Genomic DNA, 18,113 nt, shown 5'->3' with positions numbered 1-18,113 from the left:
TTTTGGCAGGTGCTTTTTGGAAGTCTTAAAGGGGCAGGGCGGGACACTTAATCCAGAGGTAGAGAATCCAGGGCTCTCTGGGCACCCTAATCCCCTGGGCTCCAGGGAGCTCGGAGGCCCCTTATAGAGATAAATAGCCTCCAGGCCACTCCCGCTCCAACGGGAATCCACCATTTTGGAGCAGCAGTCCGAGTCAGGCCACGCCCACAGCAACAGCGGACATAAACTCCATAACAGCAGGGCAGGAAGCAGAAGCCCTGTCTGCGAGCAGCTACCCAGCACAAACCACTAGAGATCGCTGTTCTCCCAGGAGAGGAGGGCCACAAACCAACAAGAAGGGAAGTTCTTTAAGTCGTCACTTGTCCCAGCTCTGCAAACTATTCCTATCACCATGAAAAGGCAAAGCTACAGGCAGACAAAGATCACAGAGACAACACCAGAGAAGGAGACAGAACTAACCAGTCTTCCTGACAAAGAATTCAAAATAAGAATCATAAACATGCTGACAGAGATGCAGAGAAATAAGCAAGAGATATGGGATGAAGTCCAGAGGGAAATCACAGATGCCAGAAAGGAGATCACAGAAATGAAACAAACTCTGGAAGGGTTTATAAGCAGAATGGATAGGATGCAAGAGGCCATTGATGGAATTGAAACCAGAGAAAAGGAACGCATAGAAGCTGACATACAGAGAGATAAAAGGATCTCCAGGAATGAAACAAAGTTAAGAGAACTGTGTGACCAATCCAAAAGGAACAATATCTGTATTATAGGGGTACCAGAAGAAGAAGAGAGAGGAAAAGAGATGGAAAGGATCTTGGAAGAAATAATTGCTGAAAACTTCCCCAAACTGGGGGAGGAAATAATCGAACTGACCAAGGAAATACACAGAACCCCCAACAGAAAGGATCCAAGGAGGACAACACCAAGACACATAATAATTAAAATGGCAAAGATCAAGGACAAGGAAAGAGTTTTAAAGGCAGCTAGAGAGAAAACAGTCACCTATAAAGGAAAATCCATCAGGCTAACATCAGACTTCTCGACAGAAACTTACAGGCCAGAAGAGAATGGCATGATATATTAAATGCAATGAAACAGAAGGGCCTTGAACCCAGGATACTGTATCCAGCACAACTATCATTCAAATCGGATGGTAGGAATAAACAATTCCCAGACAAACAAAAGCTGAGGGAATTTGCTTCCCACAAACCACCTCTACAGGACATCTTATAGGGACTGCTCTAGATGGGAGCACTCCTAGAAAGAGCACAGAACAAAACACCTAAAATATGAAGAATCGAGGAGGAGGAATAAGAAGGGAGAGAAGAAAAGAATCTCCAGACAGTGTATATAACAGCTCAATAAGCGAGCTAAGTTAGGCAGTCATATACTAAAGAGGCTAACCTTGAACATTTGGTAACCACGAATTTAAAGCCTGCAATGGCAATAAGTACATATCTTTCAATAGTCACCCTAAATGTTAATGGACTGAATGCACCAATCAAAAGACACAGAGTAATAGAATGGGTAAAAAAGCAAGACCCATCAATATTCTGCTTACAAGAAACTCACCTCAAACCCAAAGACATGTACAGACTAAAAGTCAAGGGACAGAAAAACATATTTCAGGCAAACAGCAGCGAGAAGAAAGCAGGGGTTGCAGAACCAATATAAGACAAAATAGACTTCAAAACAAAGAAAGTAACAAGAGATAAAGAAGGACATTACATAATGATAAAGGGCTCAGTCCAACAAGTGGATATAACCATTATAAATATCTTTATACCCAACACAGGAGCACTGACATATGTGAAACAAATACTAACAGAAATAAAGGGGGAAATAGACTGCAATGCATTCATTCTAGTAGACTTCAACACACCACTCACCCCAAAGGATAGATCCACAGGACAGAAAATAAGTAAGGACACGGAAGCACTGAACAACACAGTAGAGCAGATGGACCTAATACACATCTACAGAACTCTACATCCAAAAGCAACAGGATACACATTCTTCTCAAGTGCACATGGAACATTCTCCAGAATACACCACATACTAGGCCACAAAAAGAGCCTCAGTAAATTCCAAAAGATTGAAATCCTACCAAACAACTTTTCAGACCACAAAGGCATAAAACTAGAAATAAACTGTACAAAGAAAGTAAAAAGGCTCACAAACACATGGAGGTTTAACAACATGCTCCTAAATAATCAATGGATCAATGACCAAATCAAAATGGAGATCCAGCAATATATGGAAACGAATGACAGCAAAAACACTAAGCACCAACTTCTGTGGGACACAGCAAAAGCAGTCTTAAGAGGAAAGTATATGGCAATCCAAGCATATTTAAAAAAGGAAGAACAATCCCAAATGAATGGTCTAATGTCACAGTTATCGAATTTGGATAAAGAAGAACAAATGAGGCCTAAGGTCAGCAGAAGGAGGGACATAATAAAGATCAGAGAAGAAATAAATAAAATTGAGAAGAATAAAACAATAGCAAAAATCAATGAAACCTAGAGCTGGTTCTTCAAGAAAATAAACAAAATAGATAAGCCTCTAGCCAGACTTATTAAGAGGAAAAGAGAGTCAATACAAATCAACAGTATCAGAAACGAGAAAGGAAAAATCACAACGGACCACACAGAAATAAAAAGAATTATTAGAGAATACTATGAAAACCTATATGCTAACAAGCTGGGAAACCTAGGAGAAATGGACAACTTCCTAGAAAAATACAACCTTCCAAGACTGACCAAGAAAGAAACAGAAAATCTAAACAGACCAATTACCAGCAAGGAAATGGAAGCGGTAATCAAAACACTACCAAAGAGCAAAACCCCCGGGCCAGATGGATTTACCTTGGAATTTTATCAGACATACAGGGAAGACATAATACCCATTGTCCTTAAAGTTTTCCAAAAAACAGAGGAGGAGGGGATACTCCCAAACTCATTCTATGAAGCTAGCATCACCCTAATACCAAAACCAGGCAAAGAACCCACCAAAAACGAAAGCTACAGACCAATATCCCTGATGAATGTAGATGCAAAAATACTCGACAAAATATTAGCAAACCGAATTCAAAAATACATCAAAAGGATCATACACCATGACCAAGTGGGATTCATCCCAGGGATGCAAGGATGGTACAACATTCGAACGTCCATCAACATCATCCACCACATCAACAAAAAGAAAGACAAAAACCACATGATCATCTCCATAGATGCTGAAAAAGCATTTGACAAAGTTCAACATCCATTCATGATAAAAACTCTCAGCAAAATGGTAATAGAGGGCAAGTACCACAACATAATAAAGGCCATCTATGATAAACCCACAGCCAACATCATATTGAACAGCGAGAAGCTGAAAGCATTTCCTCTGAGATCGGGAACTAGACAGGGATGCCCACTCTCCCCACTATTATTTAACATAGTACTGGAGGTCCTAGCCATGGCAATCAGACAAAACAAAAAAAAGGAGGAATCCAGATTGTTAAGAAGACGTTAAACTCTCACTATTTGCAGATGACATGATACTGTACATAAAAAACCCTAAAGACTCCACCCCAGAACTACTAGAACTGATATCAGAATACAGCAAAGTTGCAGGATACAAAGTCAACACACAGAAATCTGTGGCTTTCCTATACACTAGCAATGAACCAACAGAAAGAGAAATCAGGAAAACAACTCCATTCACAATTGCATAAAAAAAAGAAATACCTAGGAATAAACCTAACCAAAGAAGTGAAAGACTTATACGCTGAAAACTACAAGTCACTCTTAAAAGAAATTAAAGGGGACACTAACAGATGGAAACGCATCCCATGCTCATGGCTAGGAAGAATTAATATCATCAAAATGGCCATCCTGCCAAAGCAATATACAGATTTGATGCAATCCCTATGAAACTACCAGCAACATTCTTCAATGAACTGGAACAAATAATTCAAAAATTCATATGGAACCACCAAAGACCCCGAATAGACAAAGCAATCCTGAGAAAGAAGAATAAAGTGGCGGGGGATCTCACTTCCCAACTTCAAGCTCTACTATAAAGCCATAGTAATCAAGGCAATTGGTACTGGCACAAGAACAGAGTCACAGACCAATGGAACATACTAGACAATCCAGACATATATGGTCAATTAATATTTGATAAAGGAGCCATGGACATACAATGGCGAAATGACAGTCTCTTCAACATATGGTGCTGGCAAAACTGGACAGCTACATGTAGGAGAATGAAACTGGACCATTGTCTAACCCCATATACAAAAGTAAACTCAAAATGGATCAAAGACCTGAATGTAAGTCATGAAACCATTAAACTCTTGGAAGAAAACATAGGCAAAAACCTCTTAGACATAAACATGAGTGACCTCTTCTTGAACATATCTCCCCAGGCAAGGAAAACAACAGCAAAAATGAGTAAGTGGGACTATATTAAGCCGAAAAGCTTCTGTACAGCAAAAGACACCATCAATAGAACAAAAAAGAATCCCTACAGTGTGGGAGAATATATTTGAAAATGACACATCCGATAAAGGCTTGACGTCCAGAATATATAAAGAGCTCACACGCCTCAACAAACAAAAAACAAATAACCCAATTAAAAAATGGGCAGAGGAACTGAACAGACAGTTCTCCAAAACGGAAATACCGATGGCCAACAGACACATGAAAAGATGCTCCACATCGCTAATTATCAGAGAAATGCAAATTAAAACTACAATGAGGTATCACCTCACACCAGTAAGGATGGCTTCCATACAAAAGACAAACAACAACAAATGTTGGCGAGGCTATGGAGAAAGGGTAACCCTCCTACACTGCTGGTGGGAATGTAAATTAGTTCAACCATTGTGGAAAGCAGTATGGAGGTACATCAAAATGCTCAATACAGACTTACCATTTGAACCAGGAATTGCACTCCTAGGAATTTACCCTAAGAATGCAGCAATCAAGTATTTGAAAGACCATTGCACCCCTATGTTTATAGCAGCACTATTTACAATAGCCAAGAATTGGAAGCAACCTAAATGTACATAGGTAGATGAATGCATAAGGAAGATGTGGTACATATACACAATGGAATACTACTCAGCCATAAGAAGAGGGCAAATCCTACCATTTGCAGCAACATGGATGGAGCTGGAGGGTATTATACTCAGTGAAACAAGCCAAGTGGAGAAAGAGAAATACCAAATGATTTCACTCATCTGTGGAGTATAAGAACAAAGGAAAAACTGAAGGAACAAAACAGCAACAGAATCACAGAACTCAAGAATGGACTAACAGGTACCAAAAGGAAAGGGACTGGAGAGGATGGATGGGTAGGGAGGGATAAGTGGGGGAGAAAAAAGGGGGTATTAAGATTAGCATGCATGGGGTGGTGGGAGAAAGGGGAGGGCAGTACAACACAGAGAAGACAAGTAGTGATTCTACAACATTTTGCGATGCTGATGGACAGTGACTGTAAAGGGGTTTATAGGGGGTCCTGGTATAGGGGAGAGCCTAGTAAACATAATATTCATCATATAAGTGTAGATTAATAATAACAAAAAGAAAAAAGCAGTTCCTGTGTGGTGACCTCCAGTGAGTTCTACAAAAGGGTGTAAAGGGCATATAAAAGTGGAGGCAAAGGGCCTGTTAGTGTTTATACAGAGGATCAAAGCCTAATTTGGCTACCCCGAAAATCAACTAAGATATGATATGAAAAAGAACTTCCAACATCAGCACTCTCAGGAGGACTCATGCTAGAAGATGAGCATTAAAAAAACCCAACAAGATCCACGCACTGCTACAGCTGTAGATGCACTCATCCCACCAGTTCCTGGACTTGCTATGGGAATGAAGAAGGAGATATCTAAGCTGGCCTGTGCATACAGTAAAACAACAAATTTGAGTGGATTTATACTGTTGGAACTCAATCAAGAATTAGGAGAAGTGCAAATTGTAGCGCTCCAAAATCTTACAACTACAGACTATTTACTGTTAAAAGAATATATGGGATGTGAACAGTCCCCAGGAATGGGTTGTTTTAATTTGTCTGATTTCTCTCAGACTGTTCAAGTTCAGTTGGACAATATCCACCATATCATAGATAAGTTTTCACAAATGCCTAAGGTGCCTAACTGGTTTTCTTGGTTTCACTGGAGATGGCTGGTAATTACAGGTCTGCTTTGGTTATGTAACTATACTCCTATTATGTTAATGTGTGTGCGCAATTTAATTAGTAGTTTAAAACCTATACATGCTGAAGTTACTCTACAAGAAGATATGTCAAAGGAATAATCAATCTTCCCATGTTTTCTTCTGCCTGCTACTTCTATAGCTTTTCTTCTTCCTTCCTAATTACAACCCTTAAATAGAATTCATGCCTCATACCAAATTTACCGAGTATCATAATTCTTCCAAGTGGTAAAGATACCTCAAGACAAATGCTGGGCATAGAAGCCACAGGGCATAAATATGCAAAGAAGTAAAAAGCTAACCTTTTCAAACAGTGAGGCTTCTCTCTCACTTACCAACATAACATTTCCCTGTATGGCCCCGGAAGATGACTGGTTAGCCAGAGATGGGTAAGATTCCTCAAGGGAGGAACAACCTAAGACAGGCACAGTCACACGGGGGCCATCAGGTGAGAAATTGGGGATCAACAGAGGTGAGGCTTAGAACCTCACCCCCCCTGTTCTGAGAGAAATCTTCTGCATACGTGGATGTCTTATTGTCCTTGTCTAGCTTGGATTAACACATAGTCTACAGGCATACACCTGATCGTCTACATTTGCTCTCACAAAAAAAAAAAAAAAAAGTACACACTTCCAATTGTAAAATAAATAAGTAACCGTTATGTAATGTATAGCATAAGGAATATAGTCAAAATATGGTAACAACTTGGTATGGTGATAGCTGGTACCTAGAATTATCATGTATAAAAATGTTGAATCACTGTGTTGTACACCTGAAACTAATGTAATGTAATACTGTGTGTCAACTACCCTTCAATAAAAAATAATTATCTACAAAAAAAAAAAAAATCGCAGTGACCCCTGCCAAATGATATTATGACTTAAACTGGCTAAACTAGCAAAAGAAAGAGATGAAGAGAGAGGTCAGAGACTGATATGGAAAGGCACACTTTTACTACCAAATCAGTTCCTTGAATCCTCTATTTACTCCACCCCATCACAAAACCGTTTGGGGTCAGGAAGGTCCCGCTATGTGTCCTTTGGGTGTAGGGAAGCTGCCTTTCACCATTACAACTATCCTTGCCTCAGAATTGTCCCATCCTGTTAAAATATTAAGGAATATCTAATACAGGAAAGTGTTTTGAAATTGTCACTATTTTCCAAGTGGAGCAAAGTCACCCAACAGAACAATGAATACATAACTGTTGTGTTTCTTTTAGCATGTCCATTAGCACTATCAGCATATTTCACAAAATAGCCGTAAGAATACAAAAGATAGTCAATGTGAACTTCCTATGGCTAATGCGTGAGAGAATTTGGCCAGCATAGCCCAGGAACATTTTATGAAAGAATTTAGGAGTGACCAACTTCCCCAAGTATGGAGAAAGAATGCAAAATAGCTGGACGATTTTGAACATTAAAATGGTGGTAACATTCTCCAGTAATTAACTGCGAAAGAAATACCTCTTTACTCTGTAAGACACAAGGATTTTGTGGATAACAGCCATGGAGAAGAAAAAATGACAGCTATAAAGCTGTCTCTGAATTTATCAGATCCTTCTTTTTTTACATGATGTTCATGAAAATAGGAGTTAGCCTATTCAACTTTTTATCTAGAATTTCTAATCAGCTTAATGTAATTATAAAAACTAAATGCATTCTTTCCTGGAGCGTTGGCATCCTCAGGTAGCAAACATTAAAATATCCCCTGTTGAAACAGTAGTAGACTGTGACTTTCCCTGGATGAGTTTAATGGGGCTATTTCAGCTCCCAGTCCCTAGTACCTGCTGATCATGGCTGTTTTATGAGTCCTCAGAGGATCAGTGTTCTATCGTGAACACTACTGACTTCCTTTAATTTAATAGTGCCTCTTTCATGATTTGTTACCAGTTGGTTTATATAAATCAGCTTTTCATAAAGTATATTCAGTTAAACTGTTAATAGGCATCATGAAAACAAAGGATTCTGTGGTCAGGTAAGTTTGGGATATGCTAAATTAAATACAGTTAAACAAGTCCCATTATCCTAGGACTGTTAGAGCTCCTGTAGATGTTATGGACTTAAACTTTAGAGGTGTACCACCTGGGTTCAAAGCTGAGCTCCACCACCTTGCATTATTTTATGTTGGGCAAGTTACTTAACCTACCTGCACCTCAGTTTTCTTGTGTGAAATGGGTATAATGATGGTACTTATCTCACAAGGTTATTGGGCAGATTAAATAATTTAATACATGTGAAATCCTTAGAATAAGACAAATCCTATTAGATGTTTGCTACTATTACTAATATGCCCAGTAAGTCTCCGAGACTAAATTGAAATTTTTTCATTGATTTATTCATTCACTTATTCAACAAATACAGGGAGAAAATATATTCTAACTTATGTCTTATGCCCCTAGTAGGCAATCCATGATAAAAATGTGAACCTAGAAATATTTCATCTTTTCTGTAGCTTGCTTGTGCTATCTCAAGTATATAGATAAGCTTGTTTATTTTCAGGACCTGAATTTTTATGAAAGCCAGTGTTTCTTCCAGAATCCCAGTCTCCTGATGATCATTGTCCTACAAAGACAAAGGAACAGCACTAAGCTGATAGATTCTGAAATGCTCTCTGTCTTGTTGATGTTCTGATTTCCTCCTTGTGTTTGTTGTGTGTTCAAACTTTGTTTCCTATTGTTTTAGGCAGGAAAAGTTCAGTTTGGTTATGTGTATGGCATGAGTGCCATTGGCTGCCTAGGGATTCACACCTTATTAAACTTGATGAGCTCTTCAAGGGTGTCCTATGGCTGCGTGGCGAGAGTGCTGGGTTACTGCCTGCTCCCCATGGTCGTCCTGTCCAGCTGTGCCATCTTCTTTTCTCTGCAGTAAGTGTCTGTGTGCGCTAATCGACCCCACATGCACAATCATTGCTAAAGCTTGCCACACCAGTGCCACAGTCAACCTGTTTCTGATTGTTTGGGTAGAGGGACTGGGGAAATGATGGCTATTAAAAGCTACACACAGATTCAGGAAAGTAGGTCAGTTTTGGCTTAGGTGCTGTTCCTATTTCGATGATTTAAAAAATAAATTAAACCAAATTATCTTTAAAACTGGCTCTTTGCAAGTTGTCAGATTTTTCAATATGAACTATTGTCATGGGTAATGTAACAACTACAGAAAATTCACTTGTTTGGTTTTGGATGTGCCTGGTGAACACTGACAGTATGCTTCAGCTGCCGGGCTTCTTCCTTCTAGGCAGGAAGCACCTGTTCTTTCTCAGCTAGACTCCTTGTAGTGCAGGATTCCCAGGAGCCCTGACGGGGAAGGAATTTCATAGCATATATGCACAGCCAATAGAGTTTTTTCATTACTTCCTGGGAAGTTACTGTTTGCAATTCAAAACTATTAATAAAGATCCAGTTGATATATTTCTTTTGGAAACTTTCCCAGGGCATATGCACATCACTACCACTTTGGTTGGGGAGAGAAGTAATTACATAGTCCTTTGTCACCTGCCATGCTGTAAGCCCAGTAGCCATCTGCCATCAGTGCTCATTCTTCTACATCCAAAGGAGGAACAATTTGCATTTTTTACTTGAATGTTCACATTTTAGGTTATTAACATTATACTGGATAGGATGTTACATAAAGAATTTACCAATGCCAAAGGTAGACATTTTAGAAAAGCCTTTAATTTTTTTATTTAGATAAAATCTCATATAATTTATTTTATAACATTATTGAGAATGAGTTAGGTGGAAATGCTTGTTTTAATATGGTCTTATTTTAAAGTAACGTTCTTGGAAATAACTCGAGCAAACACATACTTTACCAGCAAGTAGTCAACATTTAAAACAGAGGAATACATAACCTGGCATGTATAAATAGAAAGTAGATACCTTGTATATATAAATACAATCTGAGTTATTAGGTCTATTTATTGAGTCATGGAAAAATTCTACTTTTTCATATAGCATGTCATTTAGTAAGCTGTTCCATTTATGATGCTGTTTGAAGAGATGTTTGACAAGTTAATACAGAGTTTAGTTCTACAACTTTTATTTTGTTTAATGCTTTTGCCAAAAAATACTAGCATTTAAAAATTCTAAGTTTTAAACTATTTCCAGCAAAGTTGAGATTTGGCGCATTTTAAATGAATTTAGATTATTAGAGGAAGAGAATAAAAACAAAAAGTCTTGGATTTGGAGAATCTTCAGATGTCTGGACTTTTCTTCTTTAGACTTTCATTCTGAAATGGTAGAGGATGTTTTAGAAATATTTTAAATTACATTAAAAGAGAATAAGCTACCTAAGACCATGATACTGAAATTTCCCTTTCAGACATATTATTATATCATTCAAATTAACCATATATAATTTTATATTTTTGTTCACAAAAACCTGTACATTAAATCCCTCTGGATATTATTCCTAACAGATACTAATTAAACCAACAAATGTAATAACAGAGTGTTTTACAAATATCTTTGGTTTATTTATCATCTAAGGCCCTATAAGCTCTACAATATAGTTTTTCACTTATTTTGCTTTTGTTTAATTATTGAAAGTAAATATTTCTGTCATTCTCCCAAATGATAAATACAGTTCTCAACTTCAGTTTGTACCTGCATCAAGTGAGGCAATGCATTTGGTGGTGGAAGGAGCAATGGGCTGGTAGGAGTTAGGAGGTGGTGACCAATGCCCACTCTACTAGAGTTTTCATCAAGTCACTTCATTGCAATGAAGTGCTGGGGACTAGATAACTACTGACATCTTTCCTAGCTCTTATATTTTATTTCCCTAAATAACACATTCTGTTATGCATACAAGAAAAGAAATTCACTCTTACTTTATTCACAAAGGAGCTAGACTTAACTACCTTATTTGCCCATTTCTTCTTAAAGAACCAATCACCTCCACAGTTATTTTTTGAAGATACCAATCTGAACAAATGCATTTCAATACTCTAAACAATCCACAGTGGTCTGCAAGAAGGATCCTCAGTGATGAGGTGAGAGGTCACACACAAATGTGCCTCCCTCTCGCATGTGTTCCCTCCTTGGGCGGTGGCCGACTGTACTATCTCAGACCAAACCCTGGGAACAGACTGGGAGCAGTAGGGATAACCACTCTACTGGTATGCAAGTCCAGTTATCTTTATGCGCACACTGTGGGAAACTTGGAAAGAATATGTGGGGGAAAGAAATCGATAGCTATAAAAGAAGTCTTTAAACATGGTTTATTAAAAGAATGTCAGGAGTTGGGATTTGAATGTTGACAGATGAGAGTGACTGCAGGTGAATTTTTCTGTTTCTGTTCTTTCAAGTTTTACTGAAGAATTAAATGTTTAGCCTCTGTTGGTGAATTTGACTCAAAAATTTTCTTCCTGTCCATGGCCTTTGAGTTCATATAGCTCCTCACCTTAACATTTAGAAATGGACACATATTGTACCAAGGGCATTTCAGAGGCCGCTCCATTTAATCATCTCATTTTCTCCTGGTGAAAGGTCGTCATCTCTTTTGCCTTTGCTGTAGGGACACCTTTGGAACTGTGCTGGCCCCGGTCATCATTGGCTGGTGTAGTCTGTCAGCTTCCAAAATCTTCATTTCAGCCTTGGACATGGAAGGACAGCAGTTTCTTGTTGCCTACCCTTGTGCCTTACTTTATGGACTTCTTGCTCTCCTCACAGTTTTCTAAAGAGTATTCGAGATACTGTTTACAAAATTCCGTTTGTTTGCTATTCAGATTATGCTGGAAATGTGTTAGCATTTGAACATGGTAATATGATTTCTGTTTTATTGCTGTTGAGAGAATAACAAGCAGAGAGACAAAACCATTTCAGGATGTTTCTGTAATAACTTGTTTGGTTTGAATGATGTTTTGCTTTTCGGTTTGGTTCAATAAAACATTTTAAAACACTTAAAAATAAAAAGGGATTTAGTTGTACCAATGGACCCTGCTTTTCTCAATGGATGTATTTCTGAGAAATTGTAAGCAAATACTATTATGTGATGACTGTATAAAGGAAATTCATAGTGAGCCTTTTGAGAAATGCTCATTACAGCTCAAGCTGTGTGCATGTGGTTAAAGTCCAGCATCTTTGGAGAATTACAGGGGAAAGTCATAAGGTTTTACCTAGCTGAGAATACAAAGAACCTCCTGCTTTTCAATTCATTTACTTTAACAACTGTTTCTTTGTCCCATTTAAACAATGCATTAACTCACCACATTTTCAAGTTCTCAGTTTCTGCTTACCTGGTTTAGATGCGATGGCCCATAACTATAACTTGTTTCTTGCACATATCCTCAGTAACCTTGCCATTTACTCCCTAAACATATGAATGTGAGTAGAGGAAATCCCACTTGGTTCACTTTAATTATAATACTGTATCTTAAATGGTCCCTCAGTACTGCCTTTTGAATCCTACTACACTACCCTACTAAATTTGCTTTCACTCTTTCTGAGATGATTATATCACACCATTTCTTCACTGCTTAAATCTCCAATACTCCTTCCTAATTTCTCACTTAGTTAATGACCTTTCTTATTTTATTGAAAAATAGAAACATCAGAAGAAAAGTGCTGCATCTTCCCACCATCAGATCTACTAATTTACATGCATCTTTACATATAGATGTCTACATATATACAGAGTATATAAGTAAATAAAAATAAACAAATAAAGAAATATATTCGGCATTCCCTCTTGTCACTGTCTCCTCTCCTCTCCACAGCCAGCCCCTTTTCTTGTATAACTACTTGTTTCCTCTTCCCTAAGTGAAATCTGATTCCAGTTCTAATGTGTAGGAGTTTTCCCCACACCACCCAAGCTATGCTCCAGCACCACCTGAGTGTCCTACAGTTCAAAGCAATTCTGACACTATCTACCGGAGATAGCACCAGATCCCACAGGTTAAGGGCTCAGTCCCACAGACTACCCCAGTCTCCAGTTTAGGTGTCAGTTATAAGTCCAGATGGTTCCAAGGACCACCTACTTGAGTTCAATTAATTTGCTAGAGCAATTCACAGAACTCAGAGAAGCATTTCACTTACTAGATTACCAGTGTATTATAAGTGAATGTAACTCAGGAACAGCCAAATGGAAGAGGCACACAGGGCAAGGTATGGGGAAAGGACACAGGGCTTCCGTGTCCTCTCCAGGCCCAACACTCTCCCTGATCTCCAAGTGTTCACCAACCCGGAAACTCTCTGAACCCTGTCCTTTTGGTTTTTTATGGAGGGCTTATTACAGAGGGATAATTGATTATATCATTGGTGATTGGAGATTGAATTCAATCTCCAGCCTTTCTCCACTCACTGGAGGCTGGAGGGTGGGATTGAAATTCACAGGTGAGCAGCCCCCAACTTCAGGGTGATTTCCAAAATTTACCTCATTAACATAACAAAAGACATCTTTAGGAAACCCTCAGGGTTTTAGGAGCTCTGTGCCTAAAACTGGGGCCATGACCAAATAAATATTTTTTATTATAAATAACAATATCACTCCTATCATTCATATCAGCATATAAACATGTTTCAATGTCTCCTATCTTAAAATAAAAATCCTTTGATTCAAATCACTTCCTGTGGCAAAATCTTGAAAGGGTTGTCCATTGTTTCTGCCTCTAGTTTATCACTACCCATTCTCTTTTTCTTACAATCTAGTCAAGATTTCACTACCCTATTCACCAAGACCACCCCTGTCAAATCAGCAGCAACCTCCAGATCTTGTTAAACCCAGTGGTCAGTTCTCAGTCATTCATTTTACTTGACCTCTCAGAGGTGTTAGACCGCCTTCCCTTCCAGCCTCCTTCAGCGCCTGTTCTAACACATGTCCTCACCCGGTTCTGGGTCATCACACAGTCTCGGTTTCTGCTCCCTCTCTTGTAGTTCCTTCTCCATCTCCTTGGCTGACCTTTCTTTTTCTTTTCTACCTCAAATCTCTCTTCCATTTATACTCATTTATTAGATAAACTCATTGAGTTGCAGAACTTTAAAATCTAGTGACACCCTGTAATTCCGGGTGGATAATCCCAGGGCAATATACCTTTAAAACTGACTTTAAGTCAAAGGGAGAAACAAAGTGGGAGAAACCCGTTTATTTCTTACAAGTAATCGTCCACTTCTGCTCGCCCATGTCTCTCGCGACCCAGTGGCAGAAGAAGGGAACCCTGCCCAACCTCTCCAGGCCAGATATTCCCTCTCTCCCCCTCATAATCACCTATTGTTATAGAGATGGACTACTTCTCTCCACCCCTTGGGAACACCTATTGATACGGAAATGCACTAAGGCCAGGGGAGAGATTTTGGAAATTTGGCAATTTTACCTACACACCCATACTTTTATCTCCAATGTAACACTCTCCCAGACCCCTTGACCTATATACCTCTAATTTATACAAACTTCCATTTGATTTTTTTTTTTTTCTTTGGTGATCATCTGGGATGCCCCCACCCATCCACCAGGTCACAGATGGAGCAAGCTTGCGTTTGGTGAGCCTTCCTGCCCCACCTGACCTGGGCGTTTCGCTGTCTTCCTCAGCACAAACACACTCTTTCATTCTCTCATCACTCTCTTCGGTCATGCCCAGGGCTCCTCCCAAACTGTGCTTTCAATAAAGGCAGGAGTCCATCTCATATTTGTACCCCAGAGACAGTGAAAATACTTAATAACTATGTGACACAGTCACTGACACTCAGAACCAAGTCCTGAAGGCCCTTACAACGTGCCTGCCTATTCATTCATTCTTTAATAAGTCTATTCTTTGTCAGGAACTGTTGTATATAGACAAGTTTCTGGCCTCAAAGTGTTTAGAGATAGAAAGCAAAGAGGAGAGGCATTAGTTAAAGAAGTGAATAAATAACATAAATTCAGGTAATTTTAAGACCTACTGGAGTATAAAGTAATGAAATAGCCTGAGCGGAGACACTGTTTCTGATAGAATAGCAGTAAAGTCCTCTCTAAGGAGATAAAGTATGAACAGAGATATGACTAATGTGGAAGATGTGGAGGAAGGATGGTGCAGGTAGACTGAATAGTATAAAGATCCTGAGGTGGATTAATTTGGTGGTCCAAGAAGTAACAATAAAACCAGTGAACTAGAGAGAATGGAAGGAGATAATATCAGGAAGGCAAACATGGTCAGATCATGCATTCAAGACCTCTTGACTAGCACTTTTCAAACTTTGTGGTGTATACAACTCATTTGGGAACTTGTTAAAATGCAGGCTAAATGGGTCTGGGGCAGGGCTCAGATGCTGAATTTCTAACTAGCTTCCAAAAGATGCTGATACCAGGAACTATTCTTTGAATAGCAAACCTCTGAGCTATGAAAAGGAACTTAGGCTTTCTTATGAATATGAATGAAAGCCATAAAAGGGTCTTGGACTTGGGATGCTGCAACTGGTTTACATCTTAAAAGGATCATGAAGGTTGCTGTGTGTAGGAAAGCCCATTGGCAGGAAACCAGTTGGGAGATGCTTCAGTTGGGCAACAGATGATAGCGGCTTAAAGGAGTGTTCTCAGTGAAGGGGCTTGTGGGACATGATCAAATTTGGGATACATTTTGACTATAGACTGGGTATTGGCCATTGTAGTGAACAAGCCAACTAAGGCTTCAGCCCTCCTAGAAATTACACTGGAAGTGGAAGAAACTAGACAACAAATAAGTAAGCAGTAGATAAACAGGATAATTACAGAAGTATGAGAAGAAAACTAAGGCAGGAACATGTGAACAAGAAGGCAGAACTACAGTAAATGTTAAACTTCTGCAGTTTATAACCCATTAATGGATCTGTTAGTGAAGCATGGAGTTTCTTAAGTTCTTGCTCTTTCTAAATGGATGAAGATGGTCCTATTGGCTCTTTGCTTAAGGAAGATGAAGCAAGATGCTATTTATTTAAGTGATCTATTTATATAATCATCCTATTTCTTACAGGTGCATTTACATTATTCACTTAAACTTTTTACCTTTTAGAAAATGATTTTACTAAAACCAATTACAGGTAAAAATTGCTCTAAATTCAGGATATAGGTCAACATTTTTATATGCATGAAAACAGTCATATAAAGAAAAGCTTTGGTTATTTTATTTTACTATAAAAATTATAACATTCATATAAAAAGACATAAAATACTTTTAAATATTTCATAACAGCAAAAAATAAAAATGAATTCTATTAATAGTTCCAAATGGCAAAATCATGGAATGCCTAAGAATCAATGTAAAAATAAAAAAGGTGATCTTTATGAAAGTAATCACAAAATATTAGAAGCACTTTTTAAGAAGACTGGAAAATGCAGACAGATATACAATATACCAGAATGAGAAAATTGGACTTTGTAAAAGACAATAATAATATGTATAGGTTTAATATAATTCCAATTAAAATTCTAGGAACAATTCCAGGTTAATCTGAAAAAATAAGCAAACATGTACCTGTGAACAGATGGAAATAATCTAAAAATTTATTACAAAAGGCAGTGAGTTAAGTCAATTATTATTCATCTCTGTGGGTGAATGCTAGGTAAGCATATGAAAATATTTTGGAAGAACCATGACATGAGAAAATGCACATATTAAATTCTCATAATTTTGATATTTACTGAGGACTTACCATGGTTGACCTAGATGCTTCACATTATTAATTCACTTAAACTTAATCCTCAAAATAACTCTATGAAATACTCTTATTATCATTTACATTTATGGTGAGACTACTGAGTAACAGACAGGTTAAATTACTTGCCCAAGGTTATTCAACCAATGACCACAATTTGAATCAGGGAAGCTTGATTCCAGGGTCCGTAACAACATAACATTGCCTGTTACTGAGCAAAACACTTCATTGTGTCTTCATGACCATCTACGTGTCTACTATTTATTCTATTCAGATTTATCCTTTCCCCTCAACTTTGGCCAATACTCAACAGAGCCAAAGGGCTTTTTCTGATAGGCAATAATAATATAATAACAATATAGAAGAAGAATCAAGAATGTCTAAAAGGATTAAAGTGGTACCTGCATGAATCCCACATCCATTTCTGAACTTTAGTTGAAATAAGGTATCCATATTCAGATTTAGTTAGCATTTGGATAGAAAAATCTCACAAATATAGGTCTCTTGTCCCATTCCAAGAGTGGGTATATTGTATGGACATGTATGGAATGGAAACATTTGCTTTTTTAATAAATGGTGAAATTTATTTATGTTCAGTAGCACATATTACAGAGCAAGTGATAAAGTGAAAAGAAACATATTTAGTGAACATAGCTAGAAATTTATCTTTTGCTTTGATAGATTCCTTATAAATTTTTTCACTTTCCCTTTTTCTCAAAAGCTTTCAAATTCTTTTATCTGAGAATGCAGCATTTATCCACTTTCCTGTCTTCACTGATTAGCTAAAAGTTACAGATTATGTGCTAAGGGTAAATGGCACATTTGGTGTCAAGAGATGGCCTTCATTTCTACAGGAATGACTGGGGACATGTGCTGAAAATAAAAGTCCTGAATTGCCCAGACTCAAGTGCCCCAGTTCACAGCAGGGTAACTAGGGCAGGGTCCTTTGCGACATTCGAGGTAAGATGTTTTCTGCTTCGTTCTGGTGAAGCACATTCTTCCCAATAAAGAATGCCAACTGTACAGTCATCTTGACAGTCTCCTGTTCGTCTCCTCGTCTCCTCAGAGCACTGTGAATGCCATGGTGTTTCTCAGTGACATAATCAAGCATCTAAAGATTTTCAAATAAGTTTTCATTTCTGAGTGGAAGTCTGGAATGCCATTTTTGTTTTAGTTTAAACATCAGCCAGACTATGTCATAGTGAATTCATGATTATGGTGACCAAATATATATTTTCAGAAAAAAATAGATGTTTTTCATGAAGATAGGATTCATGGGCTTTTACACAGCTCATCAGGCC

The 18,113-nt window shown here is 38.2% G+C and overlaps 1 protein-coding gene across 1 annotated transcript in view; it reads left to right on the top strand.

The window, feature by feature from the left end:
* LOC118916052 (protein YIPF7) overlaps positions 1 to 12,145 on the top strand; it is a 30,989-nt gene extending 18,844 nt beyond the window's left edge. The window contains 2 exon segments of the mRNA XM_057502187.1: positions 8,894 to 9,075; positions 11,726 to 12,145. Coding sequence (XP_057358170.1) covers positions 8,894 to 9,075; positions 11,726 to 11,888 — 345 coding nt within the window. The 3' untranslated portion in view covers positions 11,889 to 12,145.
* The last annotated feature ends 5,968 nt before the right edge of the window (positions 12,146 to 18,113 follow it).

This window comes from Manis pentadactyla, chromosome 5 (assembly GCF_030020395.1).
Source record: "Manis pentadactyla isolate mManPen7 chromosome 5, mManPen7.hap1, whole genome shotgun sequence".
NCBI lineage: Eukaryota > Metazoa > Chordata > Mammalia > Pholidota > Manidae > Manis > Manis pentadactyla.
The sequence above is the reverse complement of the archived record's forward strand: the minus strand, read 5'-3'. Positions and strand labels throughout refer to the sequence as shown.